General features: G+C 36.5%; 1 protein-coding gene across 15 annotated transcripts in view; it reads left to right on the top strand.

The window, feature by feature from the left end:
- KIAA2026 (KIAA2026 ortholog) overlaps window positions 1-20631 on the top strand; it is a 61340-nt gene that overhangs the window by 13206 nt on the left and 27503 nt on the right. For 12 of the 15 annotated variants that reach the window (XM_021379277.1, XM_021379276.1, XM_021379284.1 and 9 more), the window contains 2 exons: window positions 13363-13439; window positions 19038-19127. In XM_021379277.1, coding sequence (XP_021234952.1) covers window positions 13363-13439; window positions 19038-19127 — 167 coding nt within the window. Of the gene's footprint in view, window positions 1-594; window positions 11437-13152; window positions 13440-19037; window positions 19128-20631 lie in introns of those variants that run through there. The other 3 variants (XM_021379278.1, XM_021379297.1, XM_021379295.1) reach the window with 3 other exon arrangements.

Genomic DNA, 20631 nt, shown 5'->3' with positions numbered 1-20631 from the left:
ACTCTAGTTACCTATATTAATCAGTATAGCTATAATTTTGTTTTGTTTTCTGAAGTGTTTAAAAAAAAAAGTTTGGATTTTGTTTGGGTCTTTATTCCAAAGACTTACTTATTACAAAAGTTTATTACAAGATCTACCTAATACTGGTTTGATGCTGGAATATGGTGGACATTATTTATGCAGGTACCATACATAGTACTTTATGCTGAACTTTTTTAGAATGTATTTTAGGACACAAATATGTTTCAGAAGCTATTTCTCTATGCCACTAAACATATGGGAGCTTAAACTATTCTTTCAATGTAATGTGTGTTTTTCTATGACTTGAATAGTAAATTCAGCTGTAGGATGCTACATACTTCTGTTTTTCCAGTTCCTTATTGTGTTGTAAGGAATTTAATATTGTCTGAAGTTGTTTAATGCAGCAAAATAATTAGTTTATGTTTTTGTTTGGAGTAAGTTTCTGTAGCAGTAGACCAGTATATACTGAGAAATAAAGCCATGAGTTATCTGAACCTAGGTTTTAATTATACATACTTTTGTTTTTGGGAACGCTGTGGTTATACAGTTACTCACTTTCATTGTCACTTTCAGACAGGAAGAAAAGTGTGGTAGGAAGAAATCCAGAAGAGATGACCAAAGCTATCTGCTACATGTTCTAATGGTGTTTGCACTGAGCTCACGTTTGTCTATTGAATGAGAAACAATGGAAATGCCTCTTTTCCACTTTGACTTTTCTTGTCTCTTTAACAACTTGATATTTAGTCTAATTTATGCTGAAGTGGCATGTTTTTTCCATTCAGATGGAGAGCGTAAGACAATCTTCAGACATTCCTCATCTGTGGATAAGAGGCAGTCCTAGGCATGTTATGAAGGGTCTTATTTCATTTGATATTCTTTTCTTCTTTCTCTCTCAAACTTTGGGCAGTTTCCTTCGTTATTCTGACCTTGCTGGAGGAAAATTTTCCTAGATGATTAAATATTAAGTGATAGAGCTTATCTTCCTATGTTTCTGAAATGTGCGTTAGTCCTATGTGTACTAGGCTGAAATGGATAAGGAAGAATTGGATTGGAGGAATGAACTCATGCTTGTACCATGCTACAGAAATTGCTATTCAATATTTTGTCACTTTTAAGGTTAAACAGTGTTCCTCAAAGTTCTTCTGAAATTTTATTTTTTCCTTGAAGATATCCTTTTGAATTCACAAAAAACATTGATTTAAGTATGATCATAGTAATTGTTGCTCTTTACTATGTTCATTAAAAGTACAGTGTGTAGAACAGATAATCAGAAATGGAAAAACGAGTAGCTTTACTCTAACAAGATGCATTTTTTTTCTGATGGATTTTTTAAGGCAACTACATGTAACTTTGAATCAAAATTTATGTTTCTATAAACTTGATTACCACTTTCCTAATTTGATGTAACAGTGGCCAACGGGTACCCAAAACGTATTGTTCATGAATATAGATTGATTGGGTAGTTTTTAGCTGAAAGCTTCATACAATCACAGAATCATAGGGGTTGGAAGGGACCTCTAGAGATCATTTAGTCCAGCTCACCTGCTAAAGAGGGTTCTCTGGAGTAGTTTGCACAGGAAAATGTCCAGGAATACTTCGAATATCTCCAGAGGAGGAAACTTCACAACACCTCTGGGTGGCTTTTTCCAGTGCTCCGTCTCCTTTAAAAGAAATAAAGATTTTCCTCATGTTCAGATGGAATTTCCTCTTTTCTAGTTTGTGCCTATTGCCCCTTGTCAAGTTGCTGGGCACCACTGAAAAGAACCGGACACCGTTGTCATGACACTCACCCTTTAGATATTTGTAAGTTTGGATAAGATCCCCTCTTGGTCTTCTCCAGGCTGAACAGTCCCAGGTCTCTCAGCCGTTCCTCATGAGAGTGATACTCCCAGCCCCTAGTCATCTTTACAGCCCTCCACTTGACTCTCAAGTAGTTCCCCATCTTTCTTGAACTGGTGAGCGCAGACGTGGACACAGTATTCCAGATGTGACCTCTCTGGAATAGATTAGAGGGGAAGGGTCACCTCCTTTGACCTGCTGGCCACACTCTTTCATGCACCCCAGGATACCATTGTCCTTCTTGGCATCATGGGCACACTGCTGGCTCATGGTCAGGCAGGACACCTAGCTCCCTCTGTGCAGATCTACTTTCCAGCAGCTCAGCCCTTAAACTGTACTGACAATCTGTGCGGGTATTCCTCCCCAGGTGCAGGAGTCTGAGCTTGCCCTTGTTGAGTCTCCTAAGTTTCCTCTGCAACCGACTCTCTGGCCTGTGCAGGTCTCGCTGAATGGCAGCACAGCTTTCTGGTGTGTCAGCTACTCCTCAGAGCTTTGTATCATAAGCAAACTTGCTGAGGGTGCACTTTCCATAACTACTGCGAGAAAAACTACTGGAAAATACGGCCATGTTGTAAGCATTGCAATATATAAGGAGCTTCTTTATAAGTTATGAAAAGAAAAATGTAATCACTTTATTGAATCTTTGCAATGTGATGGCTGTGTCAGTATTTCTGATAGAGTAGTACTGAATGTGATTGTATATGTAATCAAGGTCTAAGCTTGATCTAGATCAGTGTTTAGTGCTCTGAAGTAAGACTTTCACTTTCCAACATCTTTACAGTCAGAAGGCATTAACGTTCTTCTGGGCTGCATCAATTTTTGTCTTGCTGTACATACAGACTAGATGTGAAATGGCATCTAAACAGTGAACAACCTCATATTTCAAGATGATGAATTCTCAGTTGTTGACAAGAGAATGACTTTCTTCCTTGACAGGGAACAGACTCCTTAGCAGAATCTGTTGTGATAGGACAAGAGGAAACAGTTTCAAACTAAAAGAGGGGAAATTTAGATTGGATATAAAGATTTTTACTATAAGGGTGGTGAGGCACTGGAACAGGTTGCCCAGAGATGTGGGGGATGCCCTGTCCGTGGAGACATACACGATTAGGCTGGATGGGGCTCTGAACAACCCGAACTAACTGTAGATATTCCTGCTTATTACAGGAGAGTTGGACTAAATGATTTTTTAAGGTCCCATCCAACTCAAATGATTCAGTGATTTTGTGATTCTTGCCTTTCCTGTTCCCATCCTTTCTTGTCTAGACAGATTCCTGTATTCTTCCTGGGCCACATATCCCTGCTTCAGTTACCTGTATGTTTCCTTTTTATCCCTCAGCTTGACCAGCAGATTGTTTTTCAGCCACACTGATTTCCCACCCTTCCTGCTTTATTTCATGCACTGCGGGATCTACAGCTCTTGTGCTCTCAGACAGGCATCGTAAAAGAGTTGTCAGCTCTGCTCTGTTCCTTTGTCCCTAAAGAGCTTCCCAGGCAATCTTATCCAATAATTCCTTAACCAGCTGGAAGTTAATTTCTTTGAAACTCAGCGTCTTGATTTAGCTCTTTACCAGACCCGTATTCCCCAAGATCACAAATGCCACTAGGACATTGTTGCTACATCCCAGACCGCTGCCAGCCTTTACCTCTTTGATGAGTTTGTCTGCATTGGTGAGTACCAGATCCATAGCACTTCTCCTCTGATTTGTCTAATACCTGGAGCAGGAAGTTACCCTCATTGGACTCCAGGAGTCTCTTGGATTGCTTGTGGCCTGCCAGGTTGCTCTCCCAGCAGATACTGGGTGGTGGAAACGTCCCATAAGGATGAGAGACTGTGAGCACAAAGCCTCTTGTAGCTAAGCAAGAAAGCTTTGTCGGCAAGCTGCCCTAGGGTCTGTAGTAGACCCTACCACCAGATGTCCTTTATTGGTCTTGTCCTTAATTTTTACCCACAAGCTCTTACCGCATTCATGACTATTTCTCAGAGGTAGCTCTTCGCAATCTATCATTTTGTTAACATATAGGGCAACTCCCCTGCCCCTCCTTCCCTGCCTATCTCTTCTAAAAAGCTTGTATCCCTTTGATCCCTTGTATCCCTACAAGTAGTGTTCCAGTCGTGTAGTTCATAGGATGGCTTGTGTTGGAAGGGACCTTAAAGATCATCTGGTTCCATCTACCCCACTGTGGGCAGGATTGCCAATCACCACATTTCTGTAATAGCAATTAGGCCATAGTTTTCTAATTACATGATGGTTTCCAACTCCTCCTGCTTATTTCCCATGCGGTATGCATTGGTGTAGAGGCATTTCACCTGGACTGTGGGCTGTGTTACCTTCCTGGAGGAGCCCTCTCTTATGCCCTTGGGACAAATCTGAGTTTTTTTTCCCTCCTGCTTCCTAAAGTGACAGAGTTCCCTGGCTCTTTTTTGTAACTCAGAGGTACTTTCCCCATCAAATCTAGTTTAAAGGTTTGCCAGTCAGTGCAGTCAGATTGCTGCCTATCTGGTCAGTTGTGTCCCATCTAACATCAGTGTGCCTGGTCTTTCCAAGATGCATCTAATAGCACAGAAGCCGAAGCCCTGAGTGTGGCAGCATTAATGGAGCCAGTCATTTACCTGTTAAGACAGTGAGGTACATAAAGGATTGTAGTGCAAGGCACAGTATAAAAACACAGGGATCCTGACTGTTTGCTTGGAACATAGACTGGATGAAACTGAAAACGTGCAGAGGAGTGAGAAAAAAGAAAAGATGAGAGTCTGATTGAAATAACTGTATGTGCCGGAAGCAGAGGTTGAAGTAAATGTGAGTTCAATCTCTTTTAATTCAATTTGTGTAGAAAGCCCCTTTATAGCATACATCTGCTCTAACCAGAGTGATTTCTTGAAATGTTATCCTTTAGAAGAACTTCAGTTTAAATTTAGTACTCTGTACTTGTGCATTAAAATATTCATAGCAATCTATCCTCTTAAACTTTATTTCACAGTATATTTTATTTCTTTGAAGCATCATTAAGTTTTGTGTTCGAAGTCAACCTTTGCTTTAATGTGAAGGAATGAATTTAACAGCCTGGCAGCTGTTCTGTAGTATCTGAAATGCTGACCTTGGGACTTTCGTTTTCACCCTTGTCTTCAGAATAGCAAAGACTTTGTTGTAGGTGTCTAGGTTCTATGCGTGGAACAGCCTGTTAACAATGTTTAAAATAGTAAGTGAAGTGTTATATGAATACACGTAGTTTCGTTTCTTTTGCAAGTTACAACCGTGTACTCAATGCATCAAGCTGCAGTGCCAGTCAAGTTGAATAATGCTGGAAACATGTACCCCTGTTGTGGGTTTACTCGCATTGTTCTTTAAATCACCATAACTTGTTCAGACCTGCTTTGCTGTTGTAACTATACAAAAGTATTCTCTGTGCCAATGTGGAAGATTGAAAAGTCTGTAGTAATGCTTCATTTTCCAGATAATTGCATATGATATTTTCTAGAAGGAGAGCTGTTGGAATCAAGATTGAACATTAGGAGAATAATGTAAAGTCAGGACATGCTCAGTTGTTGCCAAACCTTTTAAAGGTGTGAAAATGTATCTTAAACATTTGTGAAGAGGAAAACTCTCGCCAGTTTTTCCATTTGAGAACAGTAGAGATGCATATAAAATGTGATGAGCAGGCAGGAATTTTTGCATTTGGACTTTATTTTATCATGGTGAGTATTGGTGATGTAGAGTAAAATACCACCTTTTTCCCCCTGAGGGGGATTGCTGCAAAAATTGCATTACTGCTCTCTGACGATGTCACTTTGTCATTTGCAGCACTGATTGGTGTCTTCAAACAGGAGCCACAAGATCTCAAATGTTTATAACAAGAAGTTCTACTAGATCTTTAGATATGTTCCTATTTTCAAGTAAAAATGTTTTGTAACGCTAACTAATAAATGGCTTGTATTACTCTTGCTGAGGTGATTTAAGAATGTCAAGAGCATTCCTAAGAATTTTCTTAGCGCTTTTGGAGGAGCTGTTAGCTAATAAAATGTTGATTTCCAGTAAATCTTAGAACAGAAGTATTCAAACAGCATTGTTGTTTAAAATGAATAAATGTTGAAAGATCTGTGAATGTGAGCTTTTTTAACTTTTTCTTTTTCACTCCTAGCAATCGCTTTAACAAATGGCTTGATCACAAATCATAAGTGCATAGAATCACAGGATAGTAGAGCTTGGAAGGCACCTATGGGAGTCATCTTCTCCAACCCCTTTACGCAAACAGGGCCACCTAGAGCAGCTGCAAGTAGTCACCTACACAGCAAAAATAAAATTCTACTGATATTCAGACAGAGCCACCTTTGTTTCCCTTTGTGCCCACTGCCTCTTGTCATGTCTCTGGGAATCAGTGAAATGGACCTGGCTGTGTTTTCATTGCAGCTGCCCTTCTGGTACTTAGATACTTTGATGAGATCCCTTCTATCCTTCTCCAGGCTGAGCAGTCTCAGGTCTCTCAATCTGTTCTCTTAGAAATGATGCTCCAGTCCCTTCATTGTTGTCATGGCTCTTTTGTTGCACTCTGCTGTACCCTTGTCTGTCTTGTACTGGGGAACCACAGTGCTCCAGGTGTAGTGCCATTAGCCCTGAAGAGAGGAGAAGGACCACCTCCCTTGACCTTACTGTCCATACTTTGCCTAATATAGCCCAGGATACCATTAGCCTTGTTTGCTGCAAGGGCATATAGTTGGCTCATGTTTGACTTGGTGTCCGCTGGGACACTCTGCTGCTTTCCATTGAGGTAGCCCCCAGCGTGTTCTGGTGCTTGATATTGTTGCTAATGAAGTGCAGGTATTAGCACATCCCCATGCTGAACTTCCCTATTTTCCTGTCAGCCCATTTCTCCATCCTGTCCAAGTCCCTCTGGATAGCAGCACAACCCTCTGCCCTATTAGCCATTCCTCCCAGTTCTGTGTCATCAGTGAATTTACTGTGTGTACACTCCACCCCATCATCCAGATTATTAATTATGATGCAGAACAGCATTGCCCCAGAACTGACCTGCAGGGTGCACCACCAGTCATTGGCCTCCACATAGACTTCATTCCACTAATTACCACACTTCAAGCCTGGCCATTTAGCCAGTTTTCAACCCACCTCCCTGTCTGCTCATCCACTCCATAAATCAATATCTTGTCTGGGAGGATCTTATGGGAGGAAGTGTCAAAGTCCCTACAGAAGTTCTCTGCTCTTCCAACATCAAGCAGGCTGGTCACTTCATCATGGAAGTTTATCATGCTGGTCAAGCATGATTTCTCCTTGGTGAGTCCCTGCTGACTATGCATGAGGAAAGAAATGATGAAGGAAAATAAGCACCAATCAGCACTTAATTATCAGTCAAAAATATAACATTATTCTGTGTTAGAATTCAGGCTTGAATGGGTGATTATTCAAGACAGAATGAGTTCATGGAAATCATATTTCTTCTGCTTCTCTTCCTATGATGATTCTTCACTGTTAATTTAGAATTAAAAATTAAAACAGTAATGTAAAAATTATTCAGTTTTTAATAATTTTATTCATTTATTTTGGTTAGTTTTATGTTTGTTATATACATTGCTTCAAGCAGCATTTCAGTCATAGGAAGAACATTCACCTCCCTTGAAATCAACTTTTCTGAAAGCAGAGTTTATTTCATATTCTTTTTAGTGCTTTCAGCTATCTCTCTTACTGGCCTATACTCGTACTCAATACACAAGTTTTCTTCTTCATCATCCTTCAAAGACTAAACCATGACTAGCAGGACAGGAGAGTATCCAAGTTAAATGTTACTTGTATGTGCTTAATACCTTTCTGGCCCCTTCTGCAGGTGAGTAGGGGCATGCACTGTGGCAAAACCCATATTTTCCCTTCATTCCTGCCACAAGATGGAGTTTGTTTTCATTCAAAAAGACAAACAAGGAGATGATAGCTGAAGTGTTACTCAACTGTACTGCCTTTTTTGCAGATTGCATGCATTTTGACAAGAGGTTTGTGTCAGCAGGTGAAGTCAGAGAGTACACAAATTAAGCTTTTCTGCTGTGATGCTACCAGCTCTAGGTGAAGATTTGTATCATGTTATTGATGAGAAATACTATCTATAGTTTAATTTAGGGTAACGTATTGTAGTTTACTTGAAAAAATAAGATGATTGTGTATTTTCCCTGTGTTCTCTGGTAGAGAATTAAAGGAGCACTTATTTGTTGCACAGTCCTTCTGTGTTCACTGAACATGGAAGGGCCCTTGCTTTATATGTCTGTAGTTTTTATCTCTCTAACCTCAGGAATGTCTTAACTCTATCTGTATTGGAAGTGGTATAAAAAAGAGTTGGTCCTCTCTTGCAGTATGGCAGGGAGAAAAGAGTTGAGAGTAGCTACTTTTATCCAGTCTTATATCCACTTCCCCTCTGAACTGAAACCCCAGTGAGACGTGAAGCCTGTTGGAAGAGGCATTGTGGAGACATAATTAGTAATTGTGGCACGGTTAAATCATGTTAGTGGGTGAATAAAAGCTTATACAGGAATAATGTGGGCTGACATTTGCTAGTTTTATAATACTTCTATTGTAGCAAAGCAGAATTTTTTTTAATATCGTTTTGGTATGTATATATTTGAATACAAATCAGTTTTCCTTGTTTAGTAATATCGTATAATCCTGATAAAAGTTTTCTTTTTAAAGAAATATTAGCTTTATTTGAAATTAAACTTTATATAAAAAATAAAATTTTAATCTTCATTAGGAGTATTGCCATGTGGTGCTAACAAAAGTAAGAAGAAAATAGTATTTACTTATTAATCTTTATAAAATATTTATCAAATACTTGTCCCAGTAAGTATTTCTCTACTGTGCAAAAAAAGTAGTTGTTGTAGCTGTTGGACTGGGAGACCATTGTTAACTCTTCAAGGTGGTAGATGTAATAGCAACAGCCTTTGTGAGGTTGCAACTACTGAGGAGAAGACCTCTTTAATTGACCATTATTTTACATGAACTTCTTGTTGTAGTTTGGGAAGCAATTTATTTGGAAGGGAAAGGATTTTGATAATGTTTTTATCAGTCTTAACATGATTGGAGAAGTGTGAAACTGGACAAAACATTTTCTGAATTATCTTCCATCTGTGCATTGCACTCTAGCATTGTTGATTCCTATGTGTTTGTTATAACATAAGTATTCTCTACAAGACAGTCTTTTAAAAGAAGCACCGTGATAGAAAAATTTGTTGGAAGGAACCTCTGGAGGTCACATAGTTTGGCTCCTTGTTTGAAGCAGTACTCTTAAAAATGCCAGGTCCTGTCATCTGTGACTTTGTCTAGCTATTTCTGGAAGACCTCTAAAGATAGAAGTCTATTTATTGAGCCACCCCATCCCTCTGTGAGATGTTTCTACTGAAATGACTGGACATTCACTGGCACAGGCTGCCCAGAGATTGAGGAGTCTCCTCCTTGGAGACATTCAGAAGATGCCTGAACACGGACCTGGGCACCCTGCTCTCATGTCTCTGCTTGAAAAGAACTTCAACCAGATGGACACGGAAGTCCCTGCCAACTTCAGTCATTCAGTGATTCTATGGTTATTTCTTTAAGCTATGTGTAGAATTATTGCTAAATGGTTTCTAAATCACAGCTAGTAAAAGCAGGAGACTGAGAGTTAGGAGATAAGCAGGTCACATTGGATCAGTGTAGGTAACTTAATGAAACAATGTGTATCAAATTCCTTATTAGATTATTTTTTCCTTTATTTCTCAGATTTGTTTTTCTAGCTCTGATTGCTTTCAGCAGTTAAATATGTTTGTACATGGAGCATACTCTGAAGGGTACAGTGTGCTATGATTCAAAATACATTTAACCTCTCTCAGTAACATTACTTCATTTTTTGAAGTAAGTAATTCAAACTATTTTAGACAGTCTCTTTAGCTAGGATCATGGGCAAAGGAGCTCTAGCAGGTGTCACTGGAGTAGTCCGAGAAATTACTATTCACAGTAGTTATCTGTTCAACCCTTTACTTTTACTGTCCACACAGAATCTATGCCCACCTCAGCCTGGCAGCTTAAGACAAGCGACTATGCTCTGTGGTGGCATGACTTCAGTATTAGCATGACCATTTTCATATGAGACAGGGCCAGTATGAAGCAGCTGGTAGAGACAGACATATCTTATCATCACTGTTGTTTTTGCAGAACTTACTTGCTCATCAATCTATACTTTCAGATTATGTGGATTTATGCTGTGGAAAACTAATTTTTCATGATTTTATTAGACGATATTCACGCTTCAAAATATTCAAATTCACTTACTTTTAGGTACCAAAGTTAGTCTGGGCAAAGGACACAAGTGCATAAGTGCAGCTGCATTGTCTCAGGAAGTACTAAATAAAAGTTCCTTAAAATACTTATTTTATCATGTGTTTTGTTTTTTTTTCTTGAAAAGCTATTACAGCAAAAATTTCCTTTGTGACTTGGTGACTGAGGAATGTTTTTTTTTGGAAGACCAGAGATTACTTTTTTTTTTTTTTTTTTTAAAAAAGTGAATATTATTACTGCTGCAATAGCTTCTTTCTTTCAAATTTGAAGTTGTTATTTGATAAGGATGTTATTAAAGTAGACTTTCCCAATGTTAGTTTGTTATATCTAATAATTCTCTTTCATAGTGCAAATATTTGTTCTATTTTCTTTTTTGGGGTTGGCACCATAGGACGTCTGGTATGTATAGTCTCCAAGTGGTAAAGACACTATGGTGCTGCACAGTACAAATATGTTATTAATTCACAGAGTATGTCAGCATGTTTAATAATTGTGAGTCTTATGTACATATATTTTATTAGGCACACTTTGATAACCCATTTGCCAGACTTTTCTTTCTTTAGCAAAAAGAAAGAAAATGAAATTTTTTAACCTTGATTCAGATTCCATTACAGGTAAGGGCTCATCTTCAATGTATTTCTAACCAAATTTTCTATTCTTGCTTTATTTGCTACTCCAGGCTTTTCCATTTCGAATGTGTTTCTGCAATAAGAAATACTTACTTGCTCTATTGGTATTTAATTACAAATCTTCATAATTATTTTTCCCTTTTTTCAGAAGTCAGTAGTGGTGCAAAGAGAGAATATATTTCTGTTATCTCTTGCTTTTTCAAAGTACATTGCATCATGCAATACCCAATGCTGAAAATGTTTGAGTAAATATTCAATTAAAAATGATATGTTGAAAATATTCAAAACTAATTTTTCTTTTTAACAATTCAGAACTGTCTTTCTATAAAGAAGGGTAATGTAAGTGGTCTGGCAGCCTCATGTTTTTATCTTTTCATGCTCTTGCCAGATAACATTCTTTTACAGCATTAAGTAACCACCATATGTCCAGGCATCTTTTTCAGTCAGTTTGTCAAGAAAACTTGAATTAGATGTCTGCTTTAATTCATTTAATGAACAGCTCTTTTTTTAATCATACAAAATATGTTTTCAGTGCGTCTGAATCCTTATAATATGTACTAAAAATGTTGATATTTTGGATTTTTTTCATTTTTTTCATGTTGTCAAAACGTGTAGGTCATTGTTTTAATAAAGATGCATCTATACCTTTTGTCACTTTTCTTGAAGTTAAGAATGTGAGTGTTGACTTCCAGTAGTTGAGGGCTCTTTAAATTTTCGTACATTTTCTTTAAATGGATTTTCAAATCTAGGTTTATAGCAGCAGTCCATCCAGCCCTGCACCCTCCCCTAGCACTGTTCTGTGTCAGATTCAGCAACAATCTTTAGGAAACCTCATAGTGTAGTAAATTGAAAATAAAATTTTGATTTTTGTGTTCCCATTTTTGTGGTTAATGATTGATAGAGTATCTTGAGATATGAACAGTATCTCAGTATATTCTGTTTAAATTGCCTACACATCTATGTAGGTCACTCTGAAAGTAACGCCTCCTATTTATTTCCATGGGAACTACAACAGATGAAAAGAGCACAGAAATACTATTTAGTAGAGCAAATTCTCAGCTACAAAACACTGGTTTTCAACAAAGTCAACACTATTAGCTGTGCCTTTTCTCCAGCAATGAACAAGAGCTTGCATACCATGCTTATAAAAATTGACACCAGCAGAGGTGACCCACTGTTTCAAAGGTGCTGTGGTGCTGTCGTTGCTAGGAAAATGTTGCCCATGCAGTCCATCTTTCATCCGTACAAATAGACGGAAGACAGAAGGCATCAAATCTGGACTATCCAGGGAGTGTGGTCCAGCCAAGACTGGCATTGTGCTTCACGGTGTTCAGACTGGTGCCGGGCCTGGTGTTAGTTACCGTGTTGCATGAGAAAGGTTCTGGAAGTTCAAGCCTTTAACTTAGTCAGCATTGTGTTGTAGTGTTCAGAGTTGGTTTGTCCAAGTTCCAGAGTATCCAGAAGGATCATCCGACAACCACCTGAGTCATGGGCCAACATAATAAAATAGGAGGCATTACTTTTGGAGCTGCCTTCATATAATTGCATGTGTCTATTTGCACATACATATACTGGGAGAAAAGCAATTCCTGTCAATATTTTCATAATTAAAAAATCTGCATTTTTTTGTTGTTGTTAAACCAAGTAACCTGTGATGACTCTGTCTAACAATTAATTCAGCATATGTTATGTGACTCTTTAGGATTTCAGCTGGTGTTTAGGATTCTGGAATGTGAGAGTGGGAGTAATCTTATAGTGGTGGATTTAGTCTAAATGAACATTTCAAAAGTGGACTTGCTGCAGTTTACCATGTGAACGTAGGAGTAACGTTATAAGAAACATATGCTGGGTGATGCAACTACTTGATATGAGAAGTGTTGACAGTCTATTAATCCTGATACTTCAGGCGTTACACTGCTTGTCTTGCCTTCAAGGAAGTTAATTGTTACATCTATATTATAATACAGCACAGTTGTGTGGTGAGGACATGAGGTTTTCTTCTAAAATGGTAGGCTTTGCCGCTGCCAGAATAACCCTATGAGTATTATAATTTCATTGATAACTTCAGTATATGCATTTGGCAATTTCTAGATGTTGTTTGTGCTTTGAGGGTATTTTTTACTGTAACATACAGATGTCCCAGACCCTAATGTGTGATTCACTTTGCAGTGTCAGAGAACATGCCTTGCAGGTAAGATACTATATTTCTTAAGTCTGTGGCATAAGTTCTGGATTTTGCTCCTTCCAGAACAGTGATGTGAATGTTTCTTCTACAACTTAAATTTCTTGCAGTGTTTTCTTAATTTTTAGGTGGCATATTATGAGCATTGTAATGGATTTGTTCTTTTTCCTTTTTTCTTTTTTTTTTTTTTGCGAAAGAACTGCCCCACAGATACTTGTAGTTTAATGTTTGCTTTTGCTGCGTCTAGTTCTGATTTGTTGTGTTTACGTGACGCACTCGTCAGCCATCTGTTAGTTATAGTTTAACTTTAAAGTCTGTATGTAATTTGGTTTTATTAATGAAGTACAGCAAACACCATTATGAAGCTTTTCTCTTTTAATCTTAAAAGGAAAAAAATCGGTCTCTAAAAAAGCAATCACAAAGAAGAGGAAAGGTGTCACAAAGTCTACCATACCAGAATTTCAGGTAAATGATTTTAATTTTTGTTCTAAGTTCTTGAAACCTAAATGCCTGTCCCATATTGTCTGACATAGGTCTTGGAAATCCTAGTCAGAGGTGAATTTTCCTTTTCTAGATTAAAAGATTTATTTACGTCCAGTAGTGTTTTTAAACATACACTTCACATTTTCTTGGTAGAGAATGTTTTTATCAGTTTTATTATATGCATCTTACATAGTGTTTCACAGTAATTTTTAAGATCCCAGGTAAATATGATGCAGGACAAAACCTGGAAAACAGAAGTTGTTGATGTAATTTGTAAGATACAATCTAGGATAAAGTTACCAGTGTCTTTACTGGTTTTGTTTGATTTGGTTTAATGATATGTTTCATTATGATCCTTGAATTGAAATCTAGCTTAATTTACTGAATGATTTGGAAAAAAAATCTGTATTTTCATCTGTTCATCTTGTCTGTAACTTTAACCTCTTATCTGCACATGAACTTTAGACCAGAGAGAACTGAGAGTGGTAATTATAATAATGTGTTTTTTATGGTACTATAACAGTAGTATGAAAGTGTTTAAGTTGTAAGTCACAATTTATATTGAATTAAACTTGTCTTTTGATGACATCTTTCTATAAAAACTTATTTTTGAGATAGGAGTCTGTGCTATTCTAAGCAATCGGACCTCATAAAACTGAAACTGTTGTGTAGGTAGTGTCTAAAATAGTGTACTTCTCACAATGACTTCCCTGCATGCCATGGTTATACATAGTTTACTTAGAAGTAGCCTGTTTAAAATATTATTTAAAGCCTAGCCTAAATTTATATCTAACCAAAATAAACTATGTGTTTATGTATCTATTTAAATGCTAAAGTAACATTTTTATGCTTACCTATGTAAAATGTTAATTAAAATATGACAGAATAATCTCAGCTCTTTTGATCAAAGCTAGGGTTTAGATCTGTTTTAGGTGAAGGCAAGATGTATCAGTATGGGCAGTTTAATCTTATTAGGGAACTTCTTAATCATTTATCTGCCTTTTTCAGGAGGATAGGCAGGACTGCTATGACTGCGTTTCAAATATTTTCGTGTTTTATACCATATTTGCAAATGTAAAACTTCTAAAGCAGTGTAAAACATGGATAACCAAATTTCGCAAATTCGCATAACTATTTAAAGTCGAGAGTACATTTTTAAATATTTAATAGAACAAATTTATACAGTGAGATATGCAAGACAGGGTACAACTGCAAAAGTGTTGCTATTTGTATGTAAATATCAGCTTTTTTAGGAAGAAAGCAAATAATTGAAACCTTTTTGAAAAATCATAAATTGTTTTATATGCCTTCAGTCTATAAATGCAAGAAAGGAAAAAAAAAAAAAGAAAAATAGCCGTAATGTATAATGTACTTTATTGGCTAGGAAGAGATCCTATACTTTAGTATAAATGTGTAAATCCATTACCTGAAGATCAAAATTTAGCACTAATGCTGAGAAAATTAGTATTATTACATTATTACATATTTTAATATCTGCAATCACAGAGACCAAATGACCCAAATTGTGCATTAAAATGAATTACTAGCAAAAGAAAAAAACAGGATATAAGTGTGCTAATTAATCCTAATATTTGTAATGCCTGTTTTAAATATCTTTTTGAGGAAATAAACCACATGGATTTTCTGCTCTCTTTCATAGTTCAAATGTCATGGACAAGACATTAAAAGCACAGATCAGTGCCTACTTATGTGTGGTTTTAGACCTTATACTAAGTTCTTAGCTCTAAGCTGTTTAAAAATAAAAAAAAAAGAAGATGTAAATTAAGCTATTTTACCAAATAAAAGCAAAAAAAACTTGTGTTGTTTTTAATAGTATGGAAATTATCTGATAAGTGAGTTGACAGCTTGATAGGTCATGAGTTTGTAAGTTGGTTTTTACACTTTTTCTTTTAAAAGAAATTCTCGTTTCCAAGTTTATAGATACTGTTTCTTGTTAATGTTAAAAAAAAATGACAATAATTATACTTCTGTACTAAAGGCTTACTTAGCTGGTGTTGTTGGTTCTCTCCCCAGCCCATGTCTAGTAATGTTTTGTTCTAAGTGCTTTCTCTCATTCTTTCCTTCTTTTTCCATATGCATGTTCATTTGTAGCTACATAGACTTACATGTACCATAACCAGAGAAGGAACACACACTGTAAGAAGCTGGGCTAGTGTTTTGGTATTTCTGTAACTGTGTATAACAGTTTCAACTTTCATCAGTTATGGTCTGTAATAAATACAGATCTCAAAATAGGAATATCTGGATATTTTCCACTTTGAAATGGTTTCAATAGAAGAACAGTTTAATGAGAAGTTAAAGTATAACTTAAAATCATTATGCAGACAGCCTGAAGTTGAGAACAAAACCCCACTGAAGTGCTTTATGTTTAAAAAGGTTGGCTGAAGTTCAAGCTGGTTAAGTAGGGCCAAGGAGGGGGCATCCATAATCCAGGTTGTACATGAGGTGTGTATTTCTGTATTTACAGATTGCACTTTTTAAGTAATAAAAGTTCACGTGTAAATTCTGAGAGATCACCGGAGAGTGCCAAGTTAGAATGGTGCTTATCTTTCCTTGCAAAAATCTAGAGAAATACTTTATTCCTGCCATTCCTCCTGGTTCTAGAAACCAGTGAGGGTCTTTGGCATATTACTAAAATCTGAGATTGTGTCCAGTGGGAGAGGTTCAACACAGAATTTGAAAATGTACTGGAAAACTGAATATCTGAAGTTTCCTTTACGTTCAATTGAGAAACAAAATATTTATTTCCTGTGAAAATTCTGCCCATATGTAGTAAGTCCCGTACCTGATCTGAAAATGCCTGTGTCATAGCAAGCATGTACATGGTTAATGTACGCGGCGTATACCTTAATGGAAATACTGGCACCCTGGAGATTTAAGATACTGTGTAGTATTTTAGAGAATAGGGACTAACTTTTCACTACCTTCAAGTAATAAACATGTTTTTTTTAAGATTCTTTTTCTCATGATAGGTAATTAGGAAGCACGTCTCCAAGAGGATTATAGGAAGATAGACTGTAACATTAGTATGTTTCATGTTACATTCACATAACTTACCTGTTAAAACATACAAACAGATTCAGAAAATCAGTGTTGCTTGCTGAAAGTTGAATTGCTGCATTCTGGCAATTAACAACCATGAACAAAGAACAACGAAACATTAGAGTGTCATTATGAGAAGTGACTATTTCATATCAAGATGATCATAAAAAAAAAATTTCCTTCATTTTGTTTACTGACAGTCAGTAGATGTCACGCAAAAGAAAAAAAAATAAATCATGCATAAAATAATGATAAATAATAATTTAAAAGTGTTATTTTTTATCTCTCAGTATATTGCAAAATAAATTAAGTCATAAGCAAAGCTTACTGAAGCGAGAGGGTAAGTAAAAAGTGAAATAAGCTGCTACTTATCTAACATGATTTTAGAAATTTGTGAGGATTTTACTGATCATCAGATGTCTTAATTATGCCAAAAATTTGCCTCTAATTTCTGTATCAGTTATCTTAGAGAAATTCGCAAACTACTTATCCTTGCATCTTTAGATCCCTTCTGCTTTGCATAAAAAATTCATTCTACACTTAAATTACTGTTCTTTTCATTTTTAAAACACTGCCTTTTTTTCTGCAGGAAATGTTGGCTGAATGAGAGAAATTTCAGGAGTAACTCCTTCCCACTAAGTGTATCTCATTAGTATCTTATCTAAAATCCTGCTTTTTACAAAGAGGTAGATTTCTTATGGAATGATTTTGTGATGGTTTTTAGTACGATATCAGAGTGTTCCAGGTATTAAATTCATTTTGACAGGAAATCCTCTAAGCTGAGCTGCAGCTACCTTCATTGTTTTACCAGCAATTAATTGGTACACAAGTATTAGTCTTAGAGGTACACCTCCGCTGATGTGAAGTTGTAATTTGATTACTCTACTCTGTCAGCACCATCCCCAAAACAACTAAATTTTTTTTTGTTTTTCTCTTGATGTACACTCACTGACAATTTAGCAAATTAGATCCTAATGTCTCAAGTGACTGCTCTGACAGGACTAGGGACTGTGAAAAGTGTGGCAACATGAAATATCTTATGACATGTAGGAGCTCTGTTGTAAAGACATAGTTGGAATTTTCAGGGCAACATTCAACTAAAAACACTGAAATCATCCTTCTTCTTAAAAACTCTTGCCTTACTATATATAAATTTCAAGAAAGAAGTTCACCAACTTTTAGCAAAATAAATACAGAGTTGGATGGATAGTAGCTTTCTTTGGTTCATAGTTCTGCTTTGTCTTTGGTCATTGACTTAAAACACATACAGTAAGAGAACAGGAAAGGCAATGATACAATTTTAAAAATGAATTGTCAGTTGTATGTCCAAAGGAATGGATTAAAATTGTGTAAGGGAAATCTCTATAATGCCTTTATAGACTTTTGTTAAGGGCTTAGTGTGACAAACTTGCAAATTTTTGTATAATTACTGTGTGTCATAGATTTGCTTGCAGGCCAGATGGGAGAAGAAAAAACATTATTTGCCTTCTGGTTTACACTTAAGTGCTTGGAACCTTCTATGCAGGACATGTCTGTTCTATGTTATAATAATGAAAGAACTTGACATGTTTTTCTATATGAATTTGTTCCAAATCTAGAAATTATAGAAATTAATGTGTAATTGAAGTAAAGATGTATTGTTGTGAATCACTGATATGGGGGAGAGAAAAAAAAGGTGTATCATAATAGTATATTGGTGGGGTTTTTTCCTACTTGGATTTGACTTTTCTTATGTTATTTCAAAGTTTTTTCAATTCTAATGATAACATTTCTGCCTAAAGATGTTCAGAAGTAAGCAAGTCTTAACTTACAGTGACCTGAATGAACCTAACAGCTTAATAATTTCCAATTTAGTAAGTCTGTAATTGCTGTAAGTGACGGTAAGCCAAAACTTAAAGATCATTGTTGTTTCTTTGAAAATTTGTTCAGGTAAATAACAGCCATACTGTTAAAGGAAGGATTTAAAAAGCTGTTTGTGAAGGACAGAAATAAGAAGAAATTCCAATACACTAGATACACTGCTTTTACTGAAATGAGATAGATTTTGTAGACAAGGCTAGGTTATGTTTCTGGAATACTGCATGTATACATACATGCATATGAGGTTCTGTTCAGGTGAAAGTTGTAACAAGAGCAACAATGTTATAACAACAGCATAGTGCAAAGCTAGAACACATTAATTCAACAGGTTATTGTTTGGTACTCAAGCCCTTACAGCTCATTTCTGTACTTGAGACAAATTCGGTAACTTGTGTCATTCAGTGCAGCTTGGAGAAGAAACCTACATTGTGAAAAGGAAGCTCATATACAGAGATATATGGTTTGTATCTGAAGTCCTTTCCTTTCAATAAGACCCTTTTGAAAAAAAATTATTTTTACATTAAATAATACTCTAAGGAAATAAAAACCAAACGGTTGGCACTGAGTCATAGCACAAGCTTTTAGATATTATTTAACTTCATTGTGTATTTTTCAAGTCCCACATTACCAAGTGTTTGTGTTCATTTTTTTTTTTAGCTTATTTGCACTAATCTTGATGAACTCAGGGAATTAATCACAAAGATTGAGAATGAACTCAAAGATCTGGAGGACATAAAAAAGAAATCGGTATGTGACATAAAAAGTTTTCTCTTGTATGAATATAAAACTGTGCCAGTTATTTGCTGAGGCCTGTCAGCTGAAGATTTTTTGCCTTTTCATTGATTGCATGAAGCCTCATATGATTGGTACCTGGAGACTATAATCTTAATCTTTTCTGTATATTTTGTTCTGTTCACAGTGTTCTTATAAGTAAATTCATTAACTATTTGTTAATACTTCTCACTGCCAGAAAAAAAAAAATGCAAGCAGTGGTAATACTTTAGAAGAAGCCGTCTATTTCTATTAAACATGTGGGCCCTCTTCCCTGAAGACAAACTCTTACCAGCAAGTAATTACAGGGCAGAGTTCTCATGTCTATCTATGCAGATCAAATCTTCTTGAGACCCTTAAGATGCATATTAGGATTCGTAACCCCTTTTTACTTTTTGAATGAGCTATTAAAATAGGCTTTGCTGAAGTGTTCCAGCAACTCAGTATTTTTCTTGCAATGAGAAGCCCAAAACTGGGCACAGTACTTAAGATATGGTCTCATCAGTGCTGAGTACAGAAGGAAAAATCACTTCCATGGTCCTGCTGACCACAGAATTCCTGATGCAGGCCAGGATGCCATTTGCCTTTTTGGCCACCTGGGCACACTGCTGCAGTCATGTTCAGCTAGCTGTCAACCAGCACCCCTGGGTCATTTTCTGCCAGGCAACTTTCCAGCCACTCTTCCACAAACTGATGTTTAGTCTGGAGAAGATTATGCTAAGGGGAGACCTTGCTGTTCTCTACAACTACCTGAAAGGAGGTTGCAGTGGAGAGGTTATCGGTCTCTTTTCTCAGGTGACAAGTGACAGGATGCAAGAAAACATCCTGAAATTGCTCTAGCAGAGGTTTCATTGAACGTTAGGAAGAATTTCTTTGTGGAAAGGCTGGCAAGGCTCTGGAATTGGCTGCCCAGGGAAGTGGTGAAATCACTATCCCTGGAGGTATTTAAGAGATGCGTGGATGTGGTTTTTAGGGACACGGTTTAGTGGTGAACTTGATAGAGTTAGATTGATCTTTGGACTTTGTGGTCTTAAGAGTATTTTCCAACCTAAACGATTCTGTGATTCCGTGTTTTGTATTGAAATAGGTTGTATAGGAGAGCATCATATCTGGCTTTAAATGCAAGGTCGAAATATAAGTTTTCCTTGAGGTACATTGTATCACTTAGTCTATGTAGCTGAAAAGTTTAATAAAAATTAGACAAAAGAATCCAACATGTTTGGGGTTTTATCTGGAGGCAGTAATTCTCCCCAGGGTGATGACTGGATTTAAATACATAAATAATACTAGTTTAAATGCCCCCCTACAGCCATTTCTTTCTAATACTGATTCTTTTTTAATTAAACTTTTGGCAGGCATTTCTGTGGCATTTCAATCAACAGTAGTGGTCAAAAATTTTGCTTTTTCTGTACGTTGGAAGTTTGGTCACTAATTTGTGTGAATGTCTTTAGTCTGAACCAGAAGCAACTTCTATTTTTAA

The sequence above is a fragment of the Numida meleagris genome, chromosome Z (genome assembly GCF_002078875.1).
Source record: "Numida meleagris isolate 19003 breed g44 Domestic line chromosome Z, NumMel1.0, whole genome shotgun sequence".
NCBI lineage: Eukaryota > Metazoa > Chordata > Aves > Galliformes > Numididae > Numida > Numida meleagris.
Note: the sequence above shows the minus strand (reverse complement) of the source record. Positions and strands in the feature narration are given on the sequence as shown.